At 36.7% G+C, this 22,783-nt stretch overlaps 1 protein-coding gene and 1 pseudogene across 7 annotated transcripts in view; both read right to left on the bottom strand.

The window, feature by feature from the left end:
• Positions 1-3,494: 3,494 nt before the first annotated feature.
• LOC130856315 (succinate dehydrogenase [ubiquinone] cytochrome b small subunit, mitochondrial-like) lies at positions 3,495-14,607 on the bottom strand (annotated as a pseudogene).
• Positions 9,784-22,783, bottom strand: part of AGO3 (argonaute RISC catalytic component 3) — a 119,610-nt gene continuing 106,610 nt past the window's right edge. For all 7 annotated transcript variants that reach the window (XM_057705138.1, XM_057705158.1, XM_057705149.1 and 4 more), the window contains one exon: positions 9,784-22,756. In XM_057705138.1, the coding sequence (XP_057561121.1) occupies positions 22,648-22,756 (109 nt within the window). In that variant the 3' untranslated portion in view covers positions 9,784-22,647. The remainder of the gene's footprint in view (positions 22,757-22,783) is intronic.

The following is a 22,783-nucleotide window of genomic DNA, read 5'->3' as shown; positions in this document are numbered from 1 at the left end:
CTTTGGCTCTCATCGGTGGACTTGTTTACGTATTGAAATGGAATAGGAAATTTATTTTTAACAAAAATTTATGGGCAGTTTTAGCTCTGTGCTTTGTGATCTTGGTGTCATCTGGTCAAATGTGGATGCATATAAAAGGAGCCCCACTTGCTCAAAGCAGTACTCACACAGGACAGACACATCATATTCATGAAACGTCTTACTTTCAGTTTGTAGCAGAAATGTATATCGTTTCTCTGTTTCATATGTGCATTACCCTGGGAATGGTGCTCTTAGATACAGCTGCCACCTCTCGCATGAACATTATAAAGAGAAAGATAATGTCCAGGACTGGTTTGTGTCTAGTTGTAATATTCTTCAGTTAGCTGCTTTCTCTCTTCAGATTTAAAAAACCTAGCGATCCATTCCGCATTCTCATGGATTAAAAAGGATCCTAAAGATGTAGACAAGGAAGCAAGACATTTTTTTAAAATGTGGAAATAAAAACATGAAACAGAAGAATATGAACTCATGACTTTTTGAAGTGATTGAGGTTTAGCCAAAGGAGACACAAGGTGCCTTGACAATAGGAAGCTGTTTTCTCTCCATATCTGTGAAGTGTTATGGTATGTTTCGTCCGTGTTCTCAATTTGCTCCTCCCAGTAAATGTCATAGATTACCTTACTGAGTGACGTCCAATAATTAAAATCCTCAGAGTGTACACCTTTGACTGAGTTAGGACAATGTTTAAAAGTACTTTAGTTAATACTGGGTCAGCTGACCTTATTCTAATATAAAAAATATCTTGATAGGGTATCCATCCCCACATCTAGCTACCGAAGTTATAACTATGTTGCCTTTCTTGGCTGTGTATATTTGCACAGCTTACTTTGTGTGTTGTTGTTCCCTGAAGCCTTATCTTTCTTTCCAGTTCACTTCCAAAGTCTAGTGGCAGATATAGTACTACTTGGTGCTCCATCTTCCAAGTCTTTCCTACTAAAATACGTTGTTGTGCTTCTTGATGGTTGTAGATATTACAAATTAATTAAATACTGGATTATTTCTCCATGATTGTTAACTTCCTTTTATCTGGAAATATTTCAGATAAATTATCTTTACTTTTCTTTCAAGAGGGCAACTTCTAACAAAATAGTAGTTCCTATTTTGGTGTTGATGTGAGGTTGTTTTGAATTAAATTTAAATCTAAGAGAAAAATAGATATAAAGACAATTTAGAGGATGAATGATGATTTTATTCACCCTTTTTTGTGTAGAAGCATGCTAAAATATCAGTTTATTTCCAATAATAATTGGAAAATGTAAAACTGAACATCTTAAAAGCTGTTTTGCTTCAGCCTTTCTCCCCTCTTAAGTGGAAAAACAAAGTGCAAATTTGGAGATTCCCCCCCACCCTTACCTTCTTTCTGTCATATGTAGATAACAAATGTTAAGTCCTATACAGCTTATTAATGTGCTTGGCAAATGACAGCAAAGTTGTATTTTGCTAATAAAACAAACTCTGGTCTTTCCTCTGGAAATTGCTATTTTAGAAAAGTGAGAACTGTGACTGTGAGAATGTTTTTCAAGCAACAATTTAGTGTCACATTAGCAGATTTCTGCTTTAAATTGGGACTGGCTTTGGCTATTTACATACAACCAAGTGACCCATCTTCAAGGAACAGTGGAAGATCTTGAGGTTTTGTATGAGTTGTTTGCCAAGGGAGTTGGGTATAGTTGCTCCAGAGTAATTTACTGGGTTTGTTTGTTTGTTTTGTTTTTGAACACAGAGTGGGAATAGTTTATCTCTCTTTAATTTAGACATTCTTGTTTGTTCGTATATTACTCCAAAGGAAACTGCTTGAATCTGGCCTTTTTTCCAGAGTACTTTTCTGTTGGTCTCACACTTGTCTTAGGCCAAATAAATTCACATTGAGATCCTCAAGGTTGAGACTTGAGACTAAGTAGTTGTGTATACATTTGTCCGAAAGTATGAACTGCTGCTTCAACTATACAGCTGCAGATGATTTAACGTGGAGGTTGAAACAACCAACACCCCCCACCCCAACTCGATTTGCCCTTCTTATTTTAAAAGCCCACTTCCCTGCATAAGAAAGAAAAGTCTATCAGTTCAAATGAACGGAAAGTAGCTTTGCTGCATTCAAAGTGAAGTGTTGTACTTTTGTGCAGATTTTCAAATTAATATCTAAAGGGTCTTTTTTTGGAGTAGAATACATTTTTATTATACAGCATCTTATTTTTAAGAAGACTTTATCTTCATAGAATACATTTTCACCTTAGAGGTTCCCACAATGAGAAAACAACAACTTATTGCTTATAATTTTATATTTGTGGACCGATTATTTTAGGACAAGTGAAATAAACACATTTGAGGATTAAGTCTCGGTTTAGAACCTGTAACAATTTGAGACCTCTGTAAAGGGACCTCTTCCCTACATGGAACATCTCTATATTCAGAAACTCTCCCGGCTCTTCTTCCTAGGGTTTAGAAATTAGTAATGTGAAATATCAGCATTTCTCATTTTAAAATTTCCCTAGGACATTCAACTACAAAGTGGCACTTGCCATCTACCTCTACAAGGATTAAATCATATGCTGCTGCAGCTGCTGATTTTCAACACCCCCTGAAAGGAGTTCAGGGTGGAGAGCACAAATGAGGCACTCTGCGCTCTGGGAAAAACTGGCAGAACAGGTCTTCAGATAGTTAGATATTTTCAGGAGCTGATTTTATGAGCCCAATTCTTGTATCTCCTCAGATCTAGAAAAGGACTAAAATCCTTCATGGTGATGACTGTTCCTTGTGACTAGCAGAAATCTGGGGGAAAAAAAGTGCTGGATTGCATGTATTCCCCCTTCACCAGAAGTACATCTATACGGACCGTCCCCTCTGCCTCTTTGGAGCAGTTTCTCAGAGCTATCTGAATGCTGTCTCCTGGACTGCAGTTCTCATTTCCCCCCAGCAAAACTTAACTGACAATTCTCACGTTGTGCATTTTTTTTTAAGTCAACATAACCATCACTAATTGGTATCGACTGACCAGAGCAGGGAAGTCTGCAAAAACTAAACACTGCCTAATTTTCTGTAAAGTCTTTCTTCTCAAATGAACCGTCTTTCCCTTTCTCCACCATTCTAGGACAAATATAGAAGTCTGATCAGCTATTGAGAGCACTAAAGCTGAATTCCCTTTAAGAGTTTGATAAATTCAAAGGCAAAAGCTCATATATAACGCTTAGTTATACTGCGAGTCTCATGAGAAGCGGAGAGACACCCCATTCACTCCCCAGCATAGAGAACTCAGTCTGACAATTTCTTGGTTACAATTTCTCTCAAATCTTTCCTCAAAGATTACATTCTAAAAATAACCAGGTGATTAGGAGAAGAGGTTTGTCTCACCAAGGGACTTACCCATTATCTCCTTCTTATTGTGAGTTGAATGGCATGACAGAGCAAAGGCAAGGAGAAGTACAATCAATTCTCATGGTGTTAAGTTTGAAAGGTCAGAGCTTCCACAGCATGGCAACAGCTGTGCAGATGCCCACATTGTAATGGTTGAAATAACAAAGCCTAGCAAAGGTGAAAGCTGAGCGCGCCGGTCCCCTGGAACACAGTCACAGCTTGTTGAATGCCCCAGTGACGAGGAAGAGGGGGAGGCTGCAGCCAGAGAGCAGTCCACCTCAGAGCAAGGATTCAAACAAGCAGCTGGAAATAGGCCCAGGAGTAAAACACTGACAACCCTCTCCGGTGGAGAGATGCAGGCTTGGAATGAGAATGGTGACTGGGTGACAGGTGAATGTGCCATATTCCATGCTATCCTGGGGTAGTCCGGTCCTGGAGAAATGCTGAGACACAAATGGGCCTGAGCACTGGTGTTGGGAGGTACAGAGCTTGTCCTCCAGAGAGTTGCCCTGTTGCTCCTTAAAGGGTCTTAACATAGATACTAGTAATACCTTTTTCTTTTTTTTTAAATAAATAAATAAATAAATAAATTTATTTATTTATTTATTGGCTGCGTTAGGTCTTCATTGCTGCACACGGGTTTTCTCTAGTTGCGGTGAATGGGGGCTACTCTTCATTGTGGTGCACGGGCTGCTCATTGCTGTGGCTTCTCTTGTTGCGGAGCACGGGCTCCAGGCCTGTGGGTTCAGGAGTTGCAGCACATGGGCTCAATAGTTGTGGCTCACGGGCTTAATTGCTCCATGGCATGTGGGACCTTCCTGGGGCAGGGATCAAACCCGTGTCCCCTGCATCGGCAGGCAGATTCTTAACCACTGCGCCACCTAGGAAGTCCCAGTTATACTTTTTAATTAAAGATTTTTAACACATACCTTTTAATATAATAAAAAAATACTATTCAAAGGAATACCTCAAATGGCAAACTTTTATAATCTGAAATTTTTATGAAAGTACAAAAATAAATTAGAAATATTAAACCCATAAAATGGTTAAGCAATCAATTTTCATTTGTATAAAATACAAGTGAAAACCATCTGAATGATGATGGTGACTGAAATCCTGTTTGGTAAAGCATCAAAACCATTCCTGTGTTGGAGTAATCTCCAAAATATACAAGCAGCTCATGCAGCTTAATACCAAAAAAGCAAATAACCCAATCCACAAATGGGCGGAAGACCTAAATAGACATTTCTCCAAAGAAGACATACAGATGGCCAACAAACACATGAAAAGATGCTCAACATCGCTAATCATTAGAGAAATGCAAGTCAAAGCCACAATGAAGTATCACCTCACACCGGTCAGAATGGCCATCATCAAAACATCTAGAAACAATAAATGTTGGAGAGGGTGTGGAGAAAAGGGAACTCTCCTGCACTGTTGGTGGGAATGTAAGCTGGTACAGCCACTATGGAAAACGGTTTGGAGATTCCTTAAAAAACTAAAACTGGAACTACCATATGACCCAGCAATCCCACTCCTGGGCATATACCCAGAGAAAACCATAATCCAAAAAGAAACATGTACCCCAATGTTCATTATAACACTATTTCCAATAGCCAGGACATGGAAGCAACCTCAATGCCCATCAGCAGATGAATGGATAAAAAGAAGATGTGGCACATATATACAATGGAATATTACTCAGCCATAAAAGGGAATGAAATTGAACTATATGTAATGAGGTGGATAGACCTAGAGACTGTCATACAGAGCGAAGTAAGCCAGAAAGAGAAAAACAAATACTGTATGCTAACTCATACATATGAAATCTAAAAAAGTGGTACTAAAAAAAAAATAGTACTGATGAACCCAGTGACAAGGCAAGAATAAAGATGCAGATGCAGAGAATGGACTGGAGGACATGGGGTTGGGGGGGGCGGGCGGTGAGGGGAAAGCTGGGACTAAGTGAGAGAGTAGCATAGACATATATACACTACCAACTGTAACATAGATAGCTAGTGGGAAGTTGCTGCATAACAAGGGGAGATCAACTTGATGATGGATGATGCCTTAGAGGGCCAGGACAGGAAGGGTGGAAAGGAGTCGCAGGAGGGAGGGGATATGGGGATATATGTATAAGTACAGCTGATTCACTTTGGTGTACCTCAAAAATTGGTACTAGAGTGTAAAGCAATTATATTCCAATAAAGAGCTTAAAAAAAAACTATTCCTATGTTGTTTTTGGTTTCTGTTTTTGCAACATAATATGCACATTCCATTTAGCAGGTTATGCTGCAGTAAACAAAGAGTAACATTGTACAGTTAGCAGTTGCAAGTACTTTTTAATTGGGCTGTTTCTGAGGTTGGTTAGCAAAAAAAGTCCATTAACATTTTGTTTCAGCTGAGAATCAGACATCATATAAGGCTTCATAATCTTAAGCCACCAATATGTCTGCTTTGTTTATAAGTAAATTTTGAACTCAAGCAGTATTCTCAAAGGAAAATATTTTAATAGAGAAAAGTATGAGAAAAGTGCTGCTCTGTAAAGGCATTGCAGAGATCTTTTACAGACTGAGGAAATTACAGACGTAACAAAAGTGACAGAAGGCAGGAAAACAGTCATCTTTTTTTTTTTTAACTTCTAATTTTATATTGGAGTATAGCCAATTAACAATGTTGTGATAGTTTCAGGTGCACAGGAAAGTGACTCAGCCATACCTATACATGTATCCATTCTCCCCCAGACTCCCCTCCCATCCAGGCTGCCACATAACATTGAGCAGAGTTCCCTGTGCTGTACAGGTAGGTCCTTGTTGGTTATCCTTTTTAAATATAGCAGCATGTACATGTCAATCCCAAACTCCCTAACTATCCCTTTCCTTCACACTCCCCCCCTGGTAACCATAAGTTCCTTCTCTAAGTCTGTGAGTCTGTTTCTGTTTTGTAAATATGTTCACGTGTATCATTTCTTTTTAGATTCCACATATAAGCGGTTATCATAGGATGTTTCTCTTTCTCTGACTTACTTTGCTCAGTATGACAATCTCTAGGTCCATCCATGTTGCTGCAGATGGGATTATTTCATTCTTTTTTAAGGCTGAGTAATATTCCAATGTATATGTGTACCACCTCTTTTTTTTTTCTTTCAGTCTTTATTGGAGTATTTTTATTGGAGCATTTTTTTCAATCTTTATTGGAGCTTTACATTGTTGTGCCAGTTTCTGCTGTACAACAAAGCAAATCTGCTGTATTTATACATATATCCCCATATCCCTACCTCTTGAGCCTCCCTCCCACCCTCCCTATCCCACCCCTCTAAGTCATCACCAATCATCGAGTTGATCTCCCTGTGTTGAGCTGTTGTTTCCCACTAGCTATTTTACATTTGGTAGTGTATAAACGTCAATACTACTCTTTCACTTTGTCTCAGCTTCTCCTCCCTCCCGTGTCCTCGAGTCTGTTCTCTACATCTGCGTGAATCACATCTTCTTTATCCATTCCTCTGTCGATGGACATTTAGGTTGCTTCCATGTCTTGGCTATTGTAAACAGTGCTGCAATGAACATTGGGGTGCACGTATCCTTTTGGATCATGTTTTTCTCTGGATATAAGCCCAGGAGTGGGATTGCAGGGTCATACGGTAGCTCTATTTTTAGTTTTTTTTTTAAGGTAAACAGTCATCTTTTTTTCTACAGATAAAACTAAAGATTCCAGTCCCCTTTATGATAGAAACATTTTATCAAATATTATAAAAATGATCCCATCCTTTCCTGGCACTGACAGGTTAACCTAATTAATTTCCTAAAAGCATTTGCAAGGTATGCAAGTCTCAGCAGCCAAGGAATTTGTCAAATGATCAGATGACTGAAACATGAAAACTACAAGAACTTTGAGTTCAAGATGTATGGCCCCCCTCCAAAAATAAAAATCCACCTTGGAGTTTTACCTTAGACTGCCGCCTCACTTCCGTATGCTTTAGTGTAGTGCTCTGAGCACCCTTTTCTCTGAAGTTTCAAGGAGGTGCACTCTGATATAATTGATGACTTCTTCTGTCCAGTCTGGCATATCTTATTAATTCATTCAGAGCAATCAGCCAATTACTGTCTGCCTTTTTCTGGTACTACACTTATGTGTGCTACAGCCTGACATATCAGAACATGCCTTAGCATCACTGTTACACATATTTCCCCCATTTAACTGTATGAATTTGGGTGTAGTTATTGATGTTTTTTGAACTTTCCATTATCAGCGTAGTTACTGAGCAGACTGACAGTAGAGTGATTCTTTTCAATTTGTCCAACCTAACTGACACGTATAGTTAAAAAAAACTCAACCCATCAGCATTTGTTAATTAAGCTAACTAGTGCTTCTTCAGCATCAGTAACAAGATCCTTCAAGAACACAAACTGTACTGTTAGGGTTGCACAGGCTCTGGGGACATGTAGGTGGGAGAAGACTAGGGTAGAGAATATATAATAGCAAGAAGGAAATAGACTGAATTCTCTGATGTCCTGGAGAACATAAAAAGGGTAAATGGAAATAATGAAGGGACAAGTTTTTAATATTTAGGCTGCACTGCTTCATCCTCATAGGGATTCCTGCTTGGTTGGAGGTCTCACCTTACACTATGGTTTCTTTGAGTCCAGCGATGGCAAAGGAAAAAATTTACCCTGTGCCGACTGGGCTGTGTAGAGACTGCGCCATCCAAAGCGGGGCAACCACTCCGGAGCTCCCCCTGGTGGCAGCTGTGAAGGGATACCGAAGGAATAGTGAGATTGATGACTCTCCTTACTTTCTAAGGGTTTTTTGTGTGAGATGGTCTGTTTTTTTAAAACGTTAGGAGCTAAAAAAAATATTTTAAACACCAAAAAAAAAAAAAATTATTTGCAGACTGAAATTGGCTGCCAATTCAATTATGAAATGAAAAGTGATATACTTGAAGTTATGCAGTTATGACAGTTGAGAGCTGGTTTTCAAAATTTCAGTCCAGTGTTTTCTTGCATATCATACCTGGGCTGTGTATCCACTTCAGGGTCTATGAAGATTCCCCCTGTTCATTTCAGTTCCTTTTTTCCCTACCTATTCTTCAGTTCTTTCACTGCGTGGCACAGTTTGCAAGCCTGGCTTCTTGCTTACCCCTCTTTCTACCCCATATGATGTCTTTTATTTAAGGGAGGAGAGTCTAGAAGACCCAGTGTCTTTTATTTAAGGTGTGTGTGTGTGGGGGGGGGGACTTCCCTGGTAGTGGTTAAGAATCCGCCTGCCAGGACTTCCTAGGTGGAGCAGTGGTAAAGAATCTGCCTGCCAATGAAGGGGACACGGGTTCGAGCCCTGGGAAGATTCCACATGCCACGAAGCAACTTAGCCCGTGCGCCACAACTATCGAGCCTGTGCTCTAGAGTCCGTGAGCCACAACTGCTGAGCCCGTATGCCGCAACCATTGAAGCCCACGCACCTAGAGCCCATGCTCCACAACAAGAGAAGCCACTACAATGAGGAGCCTGTGCACCACAATGAAGAGTAGCCCCTGCTTGCAGCAACTAGAGAAAGCCCGTGTGCAGCAATGAAGACCCAACGCAGCCAATAAATAAATTAAATAAATAAATTTGTTAAAAAAAAAAAAAAAAGAATCCGCCTGCCAATGCAGGGGACACGGGTTGGAGCCCTGGTCTGGGAAGATCCCACATGCCTCGGAGCAACTAAGCCCATGCGCCACAGCTACTCAGCCCACATGCTGCAACTACTGAAGCCTGTGCACCTAGAGCTGTGCTCTGCAACAAGAGAAGCCACCACAATGAGAAGCCCGAGCACCACCACAAAGAGTAGCCCCCACTCGCTACAACTAGAGAAAGCCCATGTAGCAGCAATGAAGACCCAACGCAGCCAAAAAAAAAAAAAGGGTCGGGGAGAAACTAATTATTTACTTTTTAAATTGTATTTTCCATCACTTTACTTTTTTTTAACATGGAGCACCAGTCCCATCAGACTTTGCTTTTTTTGGCCACACTGTGCAGCATGCAGAACTTCCCCGACCAGGGAGCAAACCCGTGTCCCCTGCAGTGGAAGTGCAGACTCTTAACCGCTGGACCACCAGGGAACTCTTGGGGGAGAATGCCATTAAAACCTGAGTTCCACCTATATGCCCAGCACTATTCAGTATCTTCCATCTACTAACTCACTTAATGTTCAAACAGCCCTACTATTATTTTGCTACTGTGGAGGAAACTGAGATTTAGAAGCATCAAGGAACATGTCTAGTGTCACGCAATCCAGGTTTGAATCCAGGACTTTATGATTCTTAAAGCTGAAATTCTTCCCTCTGTATCAAACTAACTCCCTTTACCTAAGCCTGAAGTGCTGTAATGACCACCACGCAACAAAGTTTGGAGCAAAGCTTTTCTTTTTATTGCAGTTATTAGTGAAAGTTACACTTCAAACTGAAGCTAAGCAACACTAAAACCATTAATATTTTAAAATCAAGGATTAAAAACAAATACAACATAGAACCCTTCCAATACACAGAATGGCAGAAAAAAGAGGAGTGGTTCTGTCACAAGACATTTTAGTGACAGTTTGGCTCAGAAAGAATTATGACAATTTCTTTAACATAAAACATTGTAAGTGACCGAACTGCTTAAAAAGCGGCTTGAAGCTTCTCAATCTCAACCCTAGGTTTTTTGTAGTAAATTTTTTTTGGGGGAAGATAGTTTAAATACCCCCAAAAGCATTTTTGTTTAAAAACTTTGCCTTCTGCTCATCTGAATGATATAGTCTTCAAGGAATTAAAATGACAACCATATCCAAAGCCTGGCCCCCCAAGTACACAGTGATAGGACTCAACATTTGGTGTTTCTAATTATACAGTGATTACATATATATCATAGACTAGCTCCCACTCACCATATAACCCAATTTGCTCTTAATAAAACATGGCAGTCAAGTTTAACATCATTCAAAATTTTATCTTATAGCATATTACAAACTCAGACTCACTCCATTGTTTTAACTAATATTACTGTGTGACCAAACTTTAACAAAGGAAGGCTTATAGATAAACATTTTGAAATTCTGCAGTCTCTAAATTACTACAGTAAATTGTTCTTACTTATGAAAAGCCAACAAAAAATATAAGGCCAGACCAGGTGTAGGACAGGATATAAGGAAGATGAGGAAGGAGGTTTGAGTGTCCATCATTTTATCATGCTGAAACTTGGTATCAGTAGAAATATTTGGCAAGAATAGTCAGTGTGGAAAAGGAGGATGGAGAAAGAGGTTACTTTGATTTTATGCAATAATTCAGTTTCAAAACATACTGATATTAACCCCCCCAAAATATTTCACATCTGCAATACAAATAGGCACACACGGTTAAGATGGTTAAAAAGTAAAATTTAAAAGGCTATTTGCCCATCTGCAGGACATTTGTGGTCGCCCCACCCTCCCCACATGTCCTATATTTACATTTTACTTTTCAGAAAAGCCCCTTTTAAGAGAGTGCTATTTCCTCCTCCATTACTTCCGGTTTAAAAAAAAGCAGCAATTATCTAAAGTGGGAGCAGTTAGCAATGCTTCAGGGGTGTGCATTTGTGTGTAATACACATGTTCTCTAGAGTGAGTGGTCAGATTACACCGGAATGGATGTATTACAATTTTAGTCCCCAAAACACTAAAGCAACACATTTTTTCTATATGTAATACACAGTATTATAAACACAGAATATTTACACACACACACACACACACACACACACCACTGCTTCCCACAGCCTATGAATGCATCCATATACTAGTTTACAAGAATGATCTGTATTCACAAGATACAGTAATACTTTCATGGGTCCATAACTGAAAACAGATATTAAAGCTACACATTACAGCAAAAATTGTTTAAAGTATTCCTGATATATCCAATGTTCTCAACTATCTCGCCCAGCAAGGTGGATTTTTTTGTTCATTTTCTAAGCATGAATCTCCCCAACTTTTCAGTACTTGTCATTCTCATCATCCTATGAAAGTAAGACAGATATCACCCACGTTAGTGATGAGCTGGAGAAGCCCAAACTGCCTGCAACAAGGGGGAGCTCAGCATCTATCGATATAAAAAAAAAAGGTTGAATGCATTCATACCCTGTGTACCTAAAATGCATCCTTTTATTTCTTAACAACAACAACAAAACAAACTTGTCTGTTTCAACAAGGAATTGCTTACACAACCTGTGGTGATGTGCCCTTTGTTTTTTTCCTAGAAACACGAGCCCCTTCTCCCCAGGGAAGTGGGTAAGCCTGCAGAAATGTAAGGTTCTCCCCACCATCCATAAAGATAACTGGGTCAGACACCAACAGGCTGCCTGATATTACCTGCAGATCCTCAGAGTTGAATTTAAATGAAGAAAAAAACCCTTTTACTATATTTTAATTTTTACAGGTACATGGTGATTGGAAAACAAGGGTCAATTCTGTGAAAAGTGAAATAAGCACTTTCCTTCTTAAAACCTAACCCCCTACTCCAAAAAAAGGTACCAAAAATCTGCAAGAAACAAAGGGATAACGATCTGGTTGTACAACAGCCTCTGACACCAATCCATAGCAGAAATGCCTGGAGGCAAAAGGCAAAGTTAATTTCTGATTATCTAATGGTTTCACCACATTAATCTAACTTAAAATACAATCACAGCTGCCATAGCACCACTAAAAGGAGTTTGGTTTTAGAAGTTACACTTTTTCCAAAGATTATTATAAAGAAAAATTCAGCCTGCGCAATAGATATCTAGCAGGGGAGAAACAGAGAAGGTTTGTAGGTGAACACCATACCATGATAAAGCCTCAGTTTCTCTTATACTTGTCTGATAAAATGATGTAGGGTAACTAAAGATACTTTCATAGAGGCAAACTGGAAATGAACCCTTCACATGATAATCTTTAACCTTGAACTTCTGAATAGCTTTTCTTTTGGAGAACTCAAGCACTGTCACAAACATTATCCTGTTCTTACAACTACTTTGTGAGGGAGGTGAGGGCAGGTTTTATCACTACCATTTTATAAGAACCTAGGCACGCAGAGACTAAGGAAATTGCCTTCAAAGACACAACAAATAAGTGGTGGAGCTCTGACTAAACTCCAAACCTCAGTTCAAATTTTAGAGCCCTTTCTACTCTCAAAGGCAACAAGTTCTCAATGGTCTTTTTCCAGTTGTGATCTTCTAAAAGTTCCTACATTAAAAAAAAAGAAAACTTATTTGGTTGCGCCAGCTCCTTAGTTGTGGCATGTGAACTCTTAGTTGCGGCATGCATGTGGGATCTAGTTCCCCGACCAGGAATCAAACCCAGGCCCCCTGCATTGGGAATGCCGAGTCTCATCCACTGTGCCACCAGGGAAGTCCCAGTTCCTGCATTTTAAACATACTTATGCCTTCTCCTTTACAGCTCAGGTTTGACTAGGAAATAAGTCAAAAAAAATTTTGATATGGAATTTTGCACACACCAAGAGGCATATATGTGAGAGATCAATCTGTATCTATAGAACTAAGGTTTGAAAAACTCAATATGTAAATTAAGAGGAAAGAATAGTCTTAAGTATAAAAGTTACAAATCTTCTGAAGTTTCAGAGTCTGATTCATTAAAACCAGGAGCTATACATTAATTTTCCTTAAGAATGTGGGCATCTCTGTTGCAGAAGATTGAAATATTACTTTCAAGAATAATTTTATCACTTTGCTATAACATCATATTTCAGATATACACCCTGTTCACATTATCACTCTATAGCTAGCAAAAAACTCTAGGGACAGAGATAACACCTGCAGCACTAACTCTCAATCTTAATTCTCATTTAACCAAGTTAGGATTTCTTTCCATCTATATTAAAGTTATATTCTAATGATTCTCATTACCTCTCTTTTTTTTTTTTTTTATCCCTCCCCCTTCTATTTTTAACAGTGTGTGTGTGTGGCGAGAGAAGAACTGCATGATTCATAAGTGGCATGAAACAATGATCACATTCCCAAACAGAGTGATGGCACTCAAGTAAATCAAAGAATGGTATGTGTCAAAGGGAAAACTTCAGATCCCAAACAAGAAAAGAGTATTCAAAGAGTCTCTCAATCAAGCTGTAACGTGTGGCATGTGATCTTCCTTTCCCAAGTATTTTAAAGACTCTATTATTATTTACTCATAGTAGAATGCTACATAAACTGCCTCTAAATCCTTTTTCTTTTCATTCTTTTTTAAAGAGGAGAAAGGGGTTGTACCCTGGGCTAAGAAATGAGAAGGCTCCTGGAAAACTTTCAAAGACTCTTATAGGGCCAAAGTATTAGAAGATTTTGGTTAGTGCCTGCTAGTCCTGACTTTTGAATTAGAAAAACGGCACATGCACATCTGCAGGATCATCATCAACACTATGAGACCATTCCCTTTCCTTCAAACAGGGAGACATCTGCAGTGAATTACCACTGGAGGTCCAAATCTGCTGCTACCGAAACCAAAGGTTTACCTGCTACCAAAGGTTCCTCTTGTTAAACTCCCTGGGATCAAACTGTATCCATTAACCTGGTTGGACTGTCTATGTTAGGCAAATTTCCCCCTTCATTACAACCTACTAGTGTTTTCTCCAAATCTTTTATCAAAAACTATTTTCTTTACAGGAAAGACTACTGTGTCTGGAAAGGTCCAGTTTTGTGATTTTTATATAAAGGGAAAAGCTGGAGAAGCCATGCTGATAGCAATGTCATGGCTCTCTTTAAGGATAAATACTTCATTTCTTTATTATAATTCAGAAGCAACTTCTCTAATAAAAATAGATGCAGCTTTAGATCTGGGACAACAACATAAAATAAATATAGGTTACAGAGACACTCTTCTTAGGTTCAAATAGCAACAGTTCCTCTTTTACAATGTGACTGTGAGAACCAGACAAATGTCAAACAAATGTAAGGCTTCTGTCCAAGAATTCTGGCAAAGAAACCTTTTCCTTTTCCTCACTTCCCCCACCTCACTACATACTCTTACAATCCCACTAGTCCATTTCTTCACAAAGATTTCCTATCACACCTGCGACATTTTTGTAGAAAGAGCCTTTCCTTCTTTAGTTCTAAAAAAAAGGGCCAAATTAAGGTATTTTTGTTTGTTTGTCCTTCCAACTAAAGCCATGAAGTAAATAAAGATGGAAAGTTTTAGGCATTAAATACCAGAGTAATCTCCTTCTCCAGTCTCTGGCATGGCCTCTTAAACTTTAAACATAAAGTTATAGATATGCATACAGTCAATTTTTAGAAATAATAAAACAAAGAACAGAGTTCTAATGACCAACACTCCCATCTGTTTTCTACTCACATAAGACTACTCATGACAGTTCTAAGAGATGACTGTAAACTTGAACAAGTCACCAAGTACTTCACTGTGGTAAGTCAGTACTGATGCCAGGTACCCTGATTTATGGAGCCAACCAGTTAAAAGAGCAAATAAACTCTATATGTCAGGTTCCTATGAGCTTTTGGAAAGAAAGAAAGAAAGAAAATAAAGGACAACTTCTACTCAAAGCTGCCTTAAAAATACTGATCTACAAGAAAAATACTCATCTATATAAAACCCTACTGAAACTGGCAAAAATGTGGGGAAAAAGTGATATGGCTAATATCTATATGAAATCACATGCTGATTCATTTTAAACTGTAATTTCACATAATGTTTTTCCAATTATAACTACCTGAAACTTTCTCATTTACCCCTCTCAGTGAAAGCATAGAGTATGGCAAAGTGTCATACATTAAACCCTGATAATTTAGAATTTAAAGCTCAGAGGAAGGATAAAGTTTCTCTCTTAATCTCTTACAGAAAAAAATGGCTTACTAAGCAAATTCATCATGTAAAAATACAGTGGAAATATTTTACCTAAGAGAATTCACTTTTTTCATGTACCTTTATGAAAAGTTAATGTCAATGCAAATAATCTTGATCTATTCACTAGGAAGCTGGAGTGACCATATATGCTTGAAATTAATATTCTATAATCATACTTTTAACTGTCTTCCAATTAATTCACAATCATAATTATTACTTAAATTTTTAAGTAGCTGAAATACTATATTAATCAGTCTTTATCTCTGATTCTACCTAGCCACTTAAACTCTGTTTCTTCACTGATGAAGAAGAATCAACTTTAAAAGTATGGCAGGGAAAAGATCAGAGTAGCAAATCTTCCGTATAATTATGGTGGGGGGAGGGGACACCCCATTTCAAAGTCAATTATCACAGACTTTTGGGTCATTTGTTATTTGTTTTCCAGGCATATAAAAATGGTATCACAATCCTGATGCTGGATGATGTCACCATTTAAAGCAGTTTCAATGTAGCTGAAGTTAGAAAAAGAAGTGTAACAATCAAGTTGCCCCAAAACTGCAGATCAGGTAAAATAAATCCAATCTGTCAGTATTAGTTTGCTACTTAAGGGAAAGATCTCTAAAGAAAAGCCCCACCTCCCCTCCACATTTAGAAATCTGCCTAAAGACTGTCTTTAATGCCCACTATATAAACAACATTAAGTATTCTAAGTTAGAAAATAGTGTTAATGGTTTATTGGTAAAAATCCAAACTCTAGACGTTATGGAATTAGTAGTTTGGTTGGTATATTAAAATTCCATCTTAATCCTTGCTAATATTACAAAGAAAGAGGAAAAACTAGAAATGTCTATAAAAATAAAATACCTTAAAACCAATATCTAAGCAAAATATAAAAGTTGCGCACAAATTGCCAATAAATACAAACATCACAATAGAAAAATTAATATTAAAAAAATAAACTCGTAATTGCTATTTTGACATTATAAAAATGAAAAAGTTTAATGTGCATGTATATTTGCAGACAGACATAGTACACTCCAAACAATATAATTTTACTATCATTATTACATAATGCAGCATACAAGGTTACTGAGGTGTGATGTTTTTTGTCTGTTTTTAAGTCTATTCTTTTCTGGAAGAGTGCTCACCAAATTCACAAGCAAGAACTGGTCAGGGGATCATTTACTGCTGTTTACTACTTCCTAGTTCAGGGGAAAATAACTTTCTGGTAGATTACTAAATTTCCAACCAGTATAAATGGTCCTGCTATTATCCTCCCTTTTACTTATTTCCTCCAAAGCCCAGTTTTACATGTCCTATTTCTAACTAACCGATCATATAGATGCACTGTTATCATTTTTCACCTATGCTAGAGAAAAGAGGGAAACATCTAGAATATTTCTTGCTGCCTGAAAAAGAAAAAAATTTCCCTAAAGATAGAGAAATAATCATTTTACCTTCCTCTTAGACTGATTTCCATGATGACTTGGCTCTATCTTTATAAAGCAGTCTTCTTTGATAAAGATTAATTAGAAAAGGCTGCCAATAGATACTTACAAAAGGGGCAGTATGCTGGGGGGGGAGGGGAAGGTAGCCTATGACATAATTTCTGGCAAGTTAGTTACCTCTGCCTTTGGGCACTTACTATACCCATACTCTTGTTAAAAAGTTAAGCAAACTTGCTGTTTTATGTGCCTTATAGATTACCTTCAACACAGTTGAGAACTGAAAGGGTTAATTCTGTTAAAAATTGTTTTTAAGCTTACAAAATATATTTGGTGAGCATTTACTTAGATACTTTACTGAATAAAAGCTTTATTTGGTTCCCTTGGACCAGATTGAGAACAACAAATAACATTATTTATATGAAACGGTCATACTCTTGGAGTTCTAAAATAATCTATCTTTCAAATTTTTAGCCTCATGCTATTTGAAAAATAAAAATCTACAGCACCATCTTCTGAAAAGGCACTTTCTAAGAACCGCCTTGCTTTAAAAAAAAAAAGGTTTAAAAATTTAATTCAGTGTCTACCCTGAAGAACATTCTTTGCTTTACTTACACCCTAACATAGATATAACATTAGAGTTTGGTTACCTCAGACATTGATTTCAAAAAGGAAGGGAGACCAATGTCTGGATGGGATATTCTACAGCATCTTAATTTTGTCACACTGTTGGCTATCGGATACTTCAACAGGGCTTCTCATTGGTAAATCTCAACTCTCCAGGTGAAATTTATTAACCTTCTATCTTTAATTCAAATTAAAATCTTTAACTTCCATACTTTAAGAGCAAAATATACTTACAATAATGTAAAAATACAGAGCACTATCTTTGATGGGTAAAGAAAAATAAAATTGAACTAGCAGTAGATAATATTGGCACAAAGCCTTGACCATTATATCTTAGTTAAAAGAAATTATTTTGACCAACATGGAGAATTATAAATTGAAATGTACCACTTTAAAAGTAGGAAAAAGTAAAAAATATTTTTCCCTTTGAGGAGATACATATATATATGTGGGGGTGGAGGGAGAGAGAGAGAGAAATTGAATTTTTCTTCCTTGAGTCAGTGTAGGTTTCACTAATCACAGCATCACTTCTAATATTGCCATGGATCAAAAATGTTCTTAGTATAAGCAGGATTTTTTTTTAAAGATTTTTTTGGAGAAAAGTCTCCCTTTCACATCTATGTATTGATTTTACACATTATTCTTGGCTTGTTTTTTGACTCCTATAGAATCACAAAGTGCTTTATATGCTCAAATGAGAGGGAAAAAAGGAAAATAAAAACAGACTCTAAAGTCAGGGTTATACTGTCACTCACAAAGGCCTCACTTGATATAAAGTCTTCCAACTATTATTATTGAAGCTTTAAGACATCCATGAATTCTCAAAAAGAATGAAAAAGATTAAAAAAGCCAAAATAAAGATGCCAGTTCAACGGCGTCTTTTTGCAGCTTGACTGATGACTCATAGAAGATAATTTCAGTAGCAAGGTACTGCTAGGGGCAGCTTGTCTTTAAAAAGTATTCAGTAGGAGAACATCTAAGGTAATACTTAACCCAGGTTTAACAATACTGAATAAAATTCATGCAGAGCTGTCAGTTAAGCTTCTTGGCAAAACATTACTATCAAGTTTTAATAGCAAGGATACAAAATATTTTAGATGAATCCAAGTGGCTAGCTTCATGGATTTCATAAAAATCACCACCCATGGCAAATTCATGTTGGCCTCTGAATCAGACACCCACCAAATTCCTTGAGTAAGAGTCTCTAATTCCTGGTTCATAATCCGTCAGTAACAGATCCTTCAGATCTATTACTGGCACTTTAAGTGTTCACCTTTTCCTTAAATACTGAGATCCTCTGCCAGCCATTTCTACTGAATGGCAACTCAGCTTTTATTTCCCTAGGCACACCTAAGTCTGTCATGACTAAGCCTGTCACGAGGTCTGTCATACTAAAATCCATTAGAGAATATTGTAAGTAAACTTTAGGCAGTGGTGGGTCACCAGAGAACCTAGTTTGGAAAACTAGTATAAGTGTTTAGAAGGCTAGGGGTCTCTATGCTAGAAGGTAGAGATGATCTGTATCAAGTGCCTTCTAGAACACCCAGTACATTCCTACTAGAATCCCAACTAGACTCTCTTCTAGGAAGATAAATAAATTAATAGGTTACAAACAGGAAGATTTCCATAGAAGAATACTTTTTCTGAGAAACTTGTTAAAAGGTAAATATTAAGAAAAAAATAAAGGGCATCTGTACTTCCGTGAAAATATGCCAAAAACCAGTACTGAGGAGACTGAGGTACCCTTTTCCAAAACTGCTAAAGTAAAAATCCACATTTCTAAAACAAAGAAAGAGTATCCTGATATTAAACTGAAACTGAATTGGCAGCACCCTTTGTTACCTTGATATTTCATGTTCTTAAATCTTATTTAGAAAAAAAAAAAAAAAAGGTCTACCACTAGCTTTGAATCCTGCTCACTCCTTACTGTTTAGTGCAGTAACTGTCAGACTCTACTTCGTTAAATAAATATAGCAGCTACAGTATTATAAATGCACGGTCCTCAATGCCAGTAACTGGATACTGTAATATAAAACATGTATCAGCACTTTACACATTTGTCATCCAGGATATACATTAAACCCCCAATTCTTCTTCACATGAAAATCTATTAGACCAGTTGCTGGAACTGACATTTGAAAGTCACTCTTACATATCACAGAAAACAGCAGACAGAAATTTAGCATTCATTGTATAGTTAGTGAGCAAGGGCAGGAACAGAAAGGTCACTGTTGAGTTTCATGACCAAAACAACCTTTTTTTTTTTTCTTTAAATGAAAAAGATCAGCAATTCTACACCAGAAGTATAATAACAATTAAAACAAATTTCAAAAAATATTTGCCACTTAGTCTTTTATCTTAAAATTCTAAGCACAAAGTTTCCTATAATTAAGTTTGATATACCAATTTGTTAGTAAGCAAAATAGAAATATACTATACATATTCTTTCAAGTTAACCAACTTTAAACTAGCAACGTTGAAACTCTAAGAGCACCCTAAAAAGAACTCACTTCAAAGGTAAAACTTTATATTAAAAAAAATTTTTTTTCCTCTGTAAAAGTCCTTCTAAATAGATTTAAATCACGGGCTTTACTTTATTAGCACATATGAGATTAAGTGACTGAAAATTAGGTAAAGCAGGTAAATAGGGAAAGGTTATCTATAGTTCTTCCCTAAAGGCCCTAAAGTTTCCCTCATGAATCTGTGCAACTCCCACTGATAAAGGAAGATGTTTTACTCATACTGAGCAAACATTTTTACCATCGAGGATATGCTATTTTCTTTTCTTGCCTATGTTCTTGACTATATTCAGTGAAATTTCAATTTAAAAAAAAATACACTCTATAGAAATTTTTTGGAGGAGGGGGGAGGGTTGGGAGAAAAATGTATATACTACACAAACATTACTTTATGTAAAGAGCTTTGAAACAGTGTTGTAAATTGCATTTCAGACACTTCAATATAATAAATATACAAAATACAGTACTTTCTTAGTTTTCTGGCAGAGGGACAAAAGATTTCATACCTGTTGGAGGACATGGGCTCAGATTTTAAGCTCAATATACAGTAAATTGGCAATAAGTATGCATTACAGGTATGAGAAACTAAAGAGCTAATCCATTTGTTTTCATGTGCAGATGGAATTCTGAAAGGTTAACAGCAATGCCCACTGGAAACAATCTGTAATATCAATACTCTGAACCAGTGCAAAAAAAAAAAAAAAAAAATTAAAATGCAATTTTCATGAGTTACAAAGTGCAAAGCTCCCCTGAATCCAAGATTACTGATAAACTCGGTTTTAACAGCTTTATAGTATTTTTTAATATCTTAAAGTGAAGTCAATAAAAGTTCTGCAAAACTTTTTTCAACATTTCAGTGATTTAACTCATTTCAAATGATCAGAGTCCTAACTTCTTTTGTTACCATAACCCTAATTTTAAAAGGAAAGTCACACTGGTGATGAATCAGCAAAAAAAGTTTTTAAAATATCGTTTTATATTTTCCTGACTCATTTTAGTAAATGAAAATGGACACCTTAACAGTATGATTCTCTGATAAACATGATCTATCTTCAAATAATTTAAATATCTTCTAAGTCTTAAGTTAGTCATTGTTATTACTTAAATCAAAGTTTTTCAACTTTATTTCTAATATTCAAGGTCAAGACTCATTTAGGAAATTTAGCTTCCTTCATTTTCATTATGATTTTTATAAGACATGCTTTAAACTTGAAAATTATAAAACTTTCCTTCTGAAATTAAGGCTATATTACTTTGCCCTTTTAAAATTATGGAGGTGCCTGTTTCTCCCACTATCTGTGGTAAAGATGTCAAACAGACACAGCTTTCTTTTAAAATTGCTTATTGCACTAAAAGAGAGCAAAAACAAGTTGTCGGTTCTTAAAATAAACATGATTATATTTCTATAAAAGATGTTGCCAATATGATTCTGTAATTATTAAAGCACTATTCTAATAAATATAAAAGAAAAGGAAGCTACACTTCAAAACACATACATATATGTTTTATATATACAATACACATATATATAAAAATATATATATATGAAAATCACATTAAGGTATGAGAGGCAGCAAGTAAACTAGCAAAAAATAAAAATAAAAAATAAAAGAAACCTCAACAACCCCTTCTCTCCACCCAATTTTAGAGGCCTCAACCCTACACAGTTCCAATCATTTAAACTATTTACCCTTTTTAAAAGCTTTAAGGGATTTCCATGTATAAAACACAGAAACAGAAGACTTCAGAATACATATCACTTATGGAGAGAGTGAGTCACAACTTCTGACAAGATTTTTTTTTAAAATATTTATAGCAGCTTTAACAAACTCACTAAAGAAAAAGAATAGTTTAGGTTGCTACTGCTTATGTACACATTGCACAAATGGCAAATGTAAGTTGAGAGAGCAGGAGGAGGCAGACATTCACTCTCACAAAAACATATTTTTAAATATATATATATTTTATATATATATATATATATATATATATATAAAATAATCTTGTTTCTTAAGAAAGCAATACCAAGAGTTGAGGACTCAGAATTGTGTATGAGATAAGAGACAGGAGTAGGGTGTGCAAAATAAAATTAAAAATATCTAGTTTGCCATGCTTCATATTCAAATGAACCAGATACATGAACATCTGAATGTCACTGGTAGTATCAGGGGAAAAAAATGCAGGTGATGAAGGCAAGGGAGGTAGAGAGAGAAATCAAAGTGGTGGTGGGAGGATAATAAAAGGGAAAGAAAGTTCCCCAATGGAATGAACTATAAAATATATACAGATACATATATATCTATTATCAGTGTAGCTCCAGATATATATGCATATGCAGTATGCATGTATATATGTAAAATATACAGATAACTTTTACAAGAATACATGAATGCACATTAATTTTTTGCACACATAATTGTGAACAATCACTTTGATTATTCACATAGGTGTGTTTTTTAAAAAACCATCATTTACTTTTTCTTACTTTTTTTTTTTTTTGCAAAGAGTTGTGCTGCCAAGCAACTTGAGGTAAAGGCATTAAAAGGGTTAGACTACAAGAAAGTGAAAACAAAACTATCGCGATACTTCCTACAGGAGACCGCACGAAAAAGCAGTTGGCTGGTTTCATATTGCATAATGGTGCTGTGTTCCTTGATGAAGTAAACAATCTTCCTTGTGTCAACATAAAGATCAGACCCTGGCCCCCACACAGTGTTGCTTTCTGTATGGCTGGAGGCATCCCCACTCAGCTGACTCCACTGGAAACATCAAATTGTATGTCGATTCATCTTCCAGTTCTTCCTCTCAAGAGAATATTCTTAGACTTTTTAAGCAAAGTACATTGTGCGTAAGGTATCTTGGTGAATCTGTACAGCCTTGGCAAGAGCTTGTGGATCTCGCCCATTGCTCTGTCCTGAAACGTGACTTCCTTCAGCACTGTAAGAAAAGTGGCAATGAACACAA

The sequence above is a fragment of the Hippopotamus amphibius genome, chromosome 1 (genome assembly GCF_030028045.1).
Source record: "Hippopotamus amphibius kiboko isolate mHipAmp2 chromosome 1, mHipAmp2.hap2, whole genome shotgun sequence".
In the NCBI taxonomy this organism is placed as follows: Eukaryota; Metazoa; Chordata; class Mammalia; order Artiodactyla; family Hippopotamidae; genus Hippopotamus; species Hippopotamus amphibius.
This window is presented reverse-complemented; position numbering and strand designations above follow the sequence as displayed.